The sequence below is a fragment of the Coregonus lavaretus genome (assembly GCF_964263955.1).
Source record: "Coregonus lavaretus genome assembly, contig: HAP1_SCAFFOLD_895, whole genome shotgun sequence".
Lineage (NCBI taxonomy): Eukaryota > Metazoa > Chordata > Actinopteri > Salmoniformes > Salmonidae > Coregonus > Coregonus lavaretus.
In genome coordinates, this window is record NW_028156421.1 from 12,644 (window position 1) to 18,815 (window position 6,172).

Below are 6,172 nucleotides of genomic sequence, written 5' to 3' on the forward strand. Positions count from 1 at the left end.
ACACAGAGCTGCTCCATGCGGCAGACTCAGCTAATCAAACACAGAGCAAATGTGTGTGTATTCTGTGTGTTTGGCCGCGTCATGGTGAAATCAGTGTGTGTGTGTGTGTGTTTAGGCCATGGGTAAGCTGGGCTTGCGGCCGGTCCACGGTGTGACCAGGATCACTATAAGGAAGTCGAAGAGCATCTTGTTTGTCATCAGCAAACCTGACGTCTTCAAGAGCCCCGCGTCAGACATCTATATCGTGTTCGGAGAGGCCAAGGTGACCTCCTAACCTTCTCTCTCTCTCTCTCTCGCTCACTCTCTCTCTCTCTTTACCCCCTCTCTCTTTATACCCCTCTCTCTCTTTTCTCTCATCTACATTGTGTTCAGAGTCAAGGTGACCTCTCTCTCTCTTTCTCCTCCCTCTGTCCTTCTTGCTGTACTCTCTCTCATCCCTATCTCTCATCTCCTCTGCTCCCCAGATAGAGGACCTGTCTCAGCAGGTGCACAAGGCAGCAGCAGAGAAGTTTAAGGTCCCGGTGGAGCCGTCCCCCCTGGCACCCCCTGCACCACCCAGTCTCACCATCAAGGAGGAGAGCGAGGAGGAGGAGGTATGGATATGCATGCTCACTCATTATGTCAAGGAAAAACACCAATCTTTACACTATTCTCACTCTTTCATGTGCAGTAGTTCTTTTAGATCTTAATATGAAACAATTCTGTCTAGTGTTGCTATATTGCAGTCCTCTCTACTGCAGTGGTGGAAAAAGTACCCAATTGTCATACTTGAATAAAAGTAAAGATACTTTAATAGAAAATGACTCAAGTAAGTCACCCAGTAGAATCCTACTTGAGTAAAATTCTAAAAGTATTTGGTTTTAAATATACTAAAGTATCAAAAGTAAATGTAATTGCTAAAATATACTTAAGTATCAAAAGTAAAAGTAATAATAATTTCAAATTCCTTATATTAAGCAAACCAGACAGCATCATTTTCTTGTTTTGTTTAATTTACGGATAGCCAGGGGAGAAGCATGTGTTTAGTGACTCCGCCAGATCAGAGGCAGTAGGGATGACCAGGGATGTTCTCTTGATAAGTGTGGGAATTAGACAATTTTCCTGCCCTGCTAAGCATTCAAAATGTAAGTACTTTTGGTTGTCAGGGAAAATGTATGGAGTAAAAAGTACATCATTTTCTTTAGGAATGTAGTGAAGTAAAAGTTGTCAAAAATATAAATAGTAAAGTAAAGTACAGATACCCAAAAAAACTACTTTAGTACTTTCAAGTATTTTTTACTTAACTACTTTACACCCCTGCTCTACTGTAATTAGCCTGATGGCTAATAAGAACTGTAGCATTGTGTTCCATGTTCAGAAGTGTTCCATAGTGCAACTGACCTTGACCTCTGTCAGGTGGACGAGGGAGGTCTGGAGCAGAGGGATATAGAGCTGGTGATGGCCCAGGCTAACGTGTCCCGTTCTAAAGCTGTCCGCGCACTCAGACACAACACGAACGACATCGTCAACGCTATCATGGTGAGGAGGGAGGGATGAAGGAATCTGTAGTTGCACACTATGTCCACTAAATGTCACTGTTGGGCCTACAGTTGCGGTTATGATCTGCTGATGATTGCAACGGTGCTTTTTCAACAGGTCTTGAAGAAAGAAAAAAAAAAGCTTTACAATGTACGTTCTTCACGCATCCAACCCCAAGTTATTCTCTCCTTCTCACTTTCTCATTCTTCTCTCCCACAGGAGCTGACCATGTGAAAGGACCCCCCCCCCCCTTCCCCGTCAAGCATAAATGCCACAGTCATCTGTATCGCTGTTATGTTGCATCCTCATTACCTGCTAATAAAAAGTATGTTATAACCACACTAGTGGGCGATACTGTTAACCACCCTAATACTGCACATGTCATGTATGTATAGTGAAAATGGGACATTTTACAGGCGGTCGCTTTTATTACTGGTTAAAATATAAAACTCAAAATACAAAACATACACAGTCAAACAAAGTGTTCAGAGAAGAGGTCAGTTTAAATCAAGCTCACAAATACATGCCCACATTGAGTAACACATTATTATTATTATTCTTTACCAGAAATGATTTACTATTTATCCTACAGCATTAGAAATGAATTGTTTGTATGTGCTCTCTCAACTCGACTGTTTCCTTACAAATACAACCCAGTCACTAAAGGTTTTAGCATTAATGAAATGTCTAGATGAGTATAGTACTGTAGCAACATCACAGGTGAATCTCTACCCCCACTAACACTGGAATGAGTAGGTCTACACCCAGTTGGGTGGCTGGTACTCCAGCAGCCACAGCTGGGGTGGTCTGCGTTTGGTCAATGTTGTGCATATATATTTGATCATGCATTTGTTAGTCACAGTGGTTGTCTTATATATATATATATATATATATATTATTTTTTAAAATCTTAAGTCACAAGTCAAGGTCACAAGTCAAAGTGCAAATGTCTTTTGGATGGTCAGTTCCTAGGGCAGGGTTCTTCAATTCCGGTCCTGGAGGGCCGAAACACCTCTGTTTTTCATCCTCTCCTTCTAATCAGGGGCTAATTCAGACCTGGGACACCAGGTGAGTGCAATTAACTACCAGGTAGAAATAAAAAACAGAAGTGTTTCGGCCCTCCAGGACCGGAATTGAAGAACCCTGTCCTAGGGTATGGGGGTGACGGGTCAGTATGTTCCTCAGTCCTTGGGCGGCAGGACGTTGTTGTCAAAGTGTCCCTGGTTAGTGATGTTCCCTGCCGGGAAGTATCTGGCCACCACGAAAGACGAGCCGTCTGACGCACTGGCCTTTCCCACACCTAGCTTCTTACTGCCCTTCCACACCATCGCTGTGAAATGACCTGGGGGGGGGGTGAAGAGAAAGACAGAGAGAGAGAGCCAAGCTAAACACATTCACTGAAGGAAGCCGTCTGCAGCACTGCTCCTCTAAATATTTACAGCTACAGAACCCTATATTCATATCCTCCCCCCTCTATTGTCCCCCACCCCCATATACACTATTTTCCCTCTATTGCACACTCCCATTTCTCCCTCTGTTTTTCCTCTCCTCCTTTCTGTCAGCAGCACATGAGTCAGGGGAGTTGATAGGAGTGATCCTGACGCTGCAGGGTCAGTCACACTGAGCAGGAGGCTTCAGGAAGGGAATAGGAATGCTATAAAGAACTGTGATTTTCCCACAGGCAGCAGTGATCCATGCATGCTTGTGAGCTGAGTCAGAGAACTACACGGTCACAGAACGGTAACATCACGGTCATAGAACAGACACCACACTGTCTAACCCTGAACCCAGCCTGGGTGAACACAACATTGTGGCATGCAGCACTACACCGAGTCAGAGTGTGTGTGTGTGTGTGTGTCCGCGCATGCATGTGTGTGTCTCACCTGTGCCAGAGGAGAAGCCAGGGCGGTTGAAGTTGTATTGTTTGACCTCGTCATACCAGCGGTCGGCCACATCCTTCCCTATACACAGAGAGGACAAAGGTTACAGGTTATCACATAACATTATACTTGTTTGTTGCCTTTGTCACTATTGTTTAACAGCAACTCGGGCCTAAACCCCCAGAGTGCAAGCGGAGATGACAGCGGCAAGGAAATATTATCCAAGATGGCAGCTGTCCAAGGCAACAGTGCTAACCCTCTTCAAGCTGCCAAAGCTTTAGGTGGGGCAGAAGGTTTGGGAACCCCAGTTTCAGAGGAGCAGTCCAGGGAGAGATGAACTGAGCATGACCCAGTGATAGAGTATGTATCCATAGGAGACTTTATGAATCACAGCAGACTGTCAGGTCAGTGCACAGACATAGTTGTGCTCTGAGTCATGGTCTCGTTGCTGAAACACACTCCGAACACAGAGTAGGGAAATGGACCCCAGCTGTTCCTGCCTGGGTCGCCACTGGACAGGATAGTCTATAGTTTAGACCTAACTAAACCTTAACCCTACAGAGACTCTGGATCTCTCTCTTTAATGTTACTATCTGTACCGTACACCGTGAATAATGTATCTGTCCCCATTTCCATAACTACACATATGCAGGCTATGTCAATGTTTGTGGTTGGTCATAGGGTTAGGAGTCATAGGGTTAGAGTGTGTGTGTACCTGGTTGGTCGTAGGAGGCCCAGGCCAGGTTCTCGCCACAGCTCCCCCTACTGGACTCAACACTGTGCTTCAGGATCCTTGTGCTGGCCAGAGACTCAGCATACCTACAGGGTGGAGATAGGGGAGATAGTTGTGGTAATAGTTAGATAAAGACAGCTAATAGATGGGAGATTGGTGAGGTTAGGTGAAGTGGAAGGAAGTAAGGGTTTGGATGTGGTTGGCCATGCCTCTGATAAAGGAGGTGGTGGGTGGAGGAGATAGGGAGACCCATGGGGCGGCGCACAATTGGCCCAGCGTCGTCCAGGGTAGGGTAGGGGAGGGAATGACCGGCAGGGATGTAGCTCAGTTGGTAGAGCATGGCGTTTGCAAAATAAAAAAATAATGTATGCACTCACTAACTAACTGTAAGTCGCTCTGGATAAGAGCGTCTGCTAAATGACTAAAATGTAAAATGTAAATAGATAAGTGGGAGGGGGGGGGCAGTGTGTGGGTGACCCACCGAGTGGCATCTCTACTCAGCTTGCTGCACAGCTTCAGAGGTGGTGCCTGGTGCTTCCTACGATACTCATTATGACTCTGCAACACCTCCTCCGAAAACTGCTTAGAAGCTGAGAGAGAGAGAGAATCATAACACAAGATGCCATGAAAAAACTGAAGGCTAAATGTCTATTGTTTCCCTCATTTTCACTGTAATATACAATCAAACTTTCAAATCATTAATACAACTCAATAAAACGGTAGGCTGCAGATAATCAGAGAGTAACTTAGGCAGTAGTAAATCTCCAGTAAACCCCATACATATGGCTGTTCCCAGGCTTGACTGAGTCTATATACTACTAGACAGACAGTACCAGGGTATGTATGAATGGGGGACACATCCTCCCTCTCCCCAGCCTGGTGCCAATCACAGCCCTACTCACACATCTCCATTCTCTCTGGCATTCACACAATGAGGCGATTCTCACACACACACACACACACAAAATACAATTGTATTGGTCGCATACACATATTTAGCAGATGTTATTGCTGTTGTAGCGAAATACACATTCAGCCTGTTACGGCCTTGTGATGGATCAGTGGTTCAGTCCTTTGGGCTGGATCCTTGACCCAGATTTAGCTTATTCCTAAACTAAATACCACTTTCAATGGAGGATAATGTGGTTCTGGGAAACTGGCCCCTAAAATGTTCTGTCAATCGATATCAAAACACACAAATACACGCTGACATAACCACAGACACACAGCTTGTAAATAGGGAATTCCCCTACTAGCACAACTACTCCTGATACACTCAATAGTGGTTCCATCTTTACCACAGAAAGGATGAAACTGACCTAGCACATAGGCGTTACAAGACTATGTCAAATAGATTTACAGCTTTCTAAAATCCACCCCTTTTTCCTGTTGCATGATAACAGACCATTGGCACAGACTGAGAGCTAAGCCTCTTTTGTAATTACTCATACACATGCTCACCACACACACGTTTCACTTGATAAACTTTTTCACTTTCCCACAGTCATATTCCAGTACAATTACATCTCATGTAGTCTTACCTGATTTGCCCATGGCGCAGAAACTCTCTCCTGTTCCCTTTGGCTCAGTCCTCTCTCCTCTGATGGCCTGAAACAGCTGCTATGATTTCTGTCCCTCTCTCCCCTTTCTCTATTCTTATTTTTCTCTGTAACCTTTGTTCCTCTTGCTCACACTTCTCGCTCTAGTAAACTAGTCTTTCTCAAACCTTCTGCTTCTGTCCTCTCCACTCTTACACACCCTGCCTTTTCCTTCTCTGTATCCCTCTGTAACACACAGGCTCTCACTCTCTCTCTCTGTGTAACTGAAAGGAGATGGCTGTTCTAATGACATCATCTCTATGAGACACATGCCCTTTTATGGCTCGAGATTCCTGCTTTCTGCTTGAAACAGTGAGCTGGACATTATACAGTATGAAATATGTATACACTCGCTAACTGTAAGTCGCTCTGGATAAGAGCGTCTGCTAAATGACTAAAATGTAAATGTATACCCTAACTGAACTACGGGCAGTTTAACTGTT

General features: G+C 44.7%; 1 protein-coding gene across 1 annotated transcript; it reads right to left on the reverse strand.

The window, feature by feature from the left end:
* Positions 1-2,699: 2,699 nt before the first annotated feature.
* On the reverse strand, positions 2,700-5,895 carry LOC311126354 (Golgi-associated plant pathogenesis-related protein 1-like; the record flags this gene model as incomplete). The annotated part of the gene is made up of 5 exons (XM_084200359.1): positions 5,673-5,895; positions 4,613-4,721; positions 4,114-4,217; positions 3,402-3,479; positions 2,700-2,860 (listed from the first exon to the last, which is right to left on the reverse strand). The coding sequence occupies exons 1-5, from the start codon at positions 5,683-5,685 to the stop codon at positions 2,700-2,702; spliced, it is 465 nt and encodes a 154-aa protein (XP_084056485.1). The 5' UTR covers positions 5,686-5,895.
* Between the last annotated feature and the right edge of the window lie 277 nt (positions 5,896-6,172).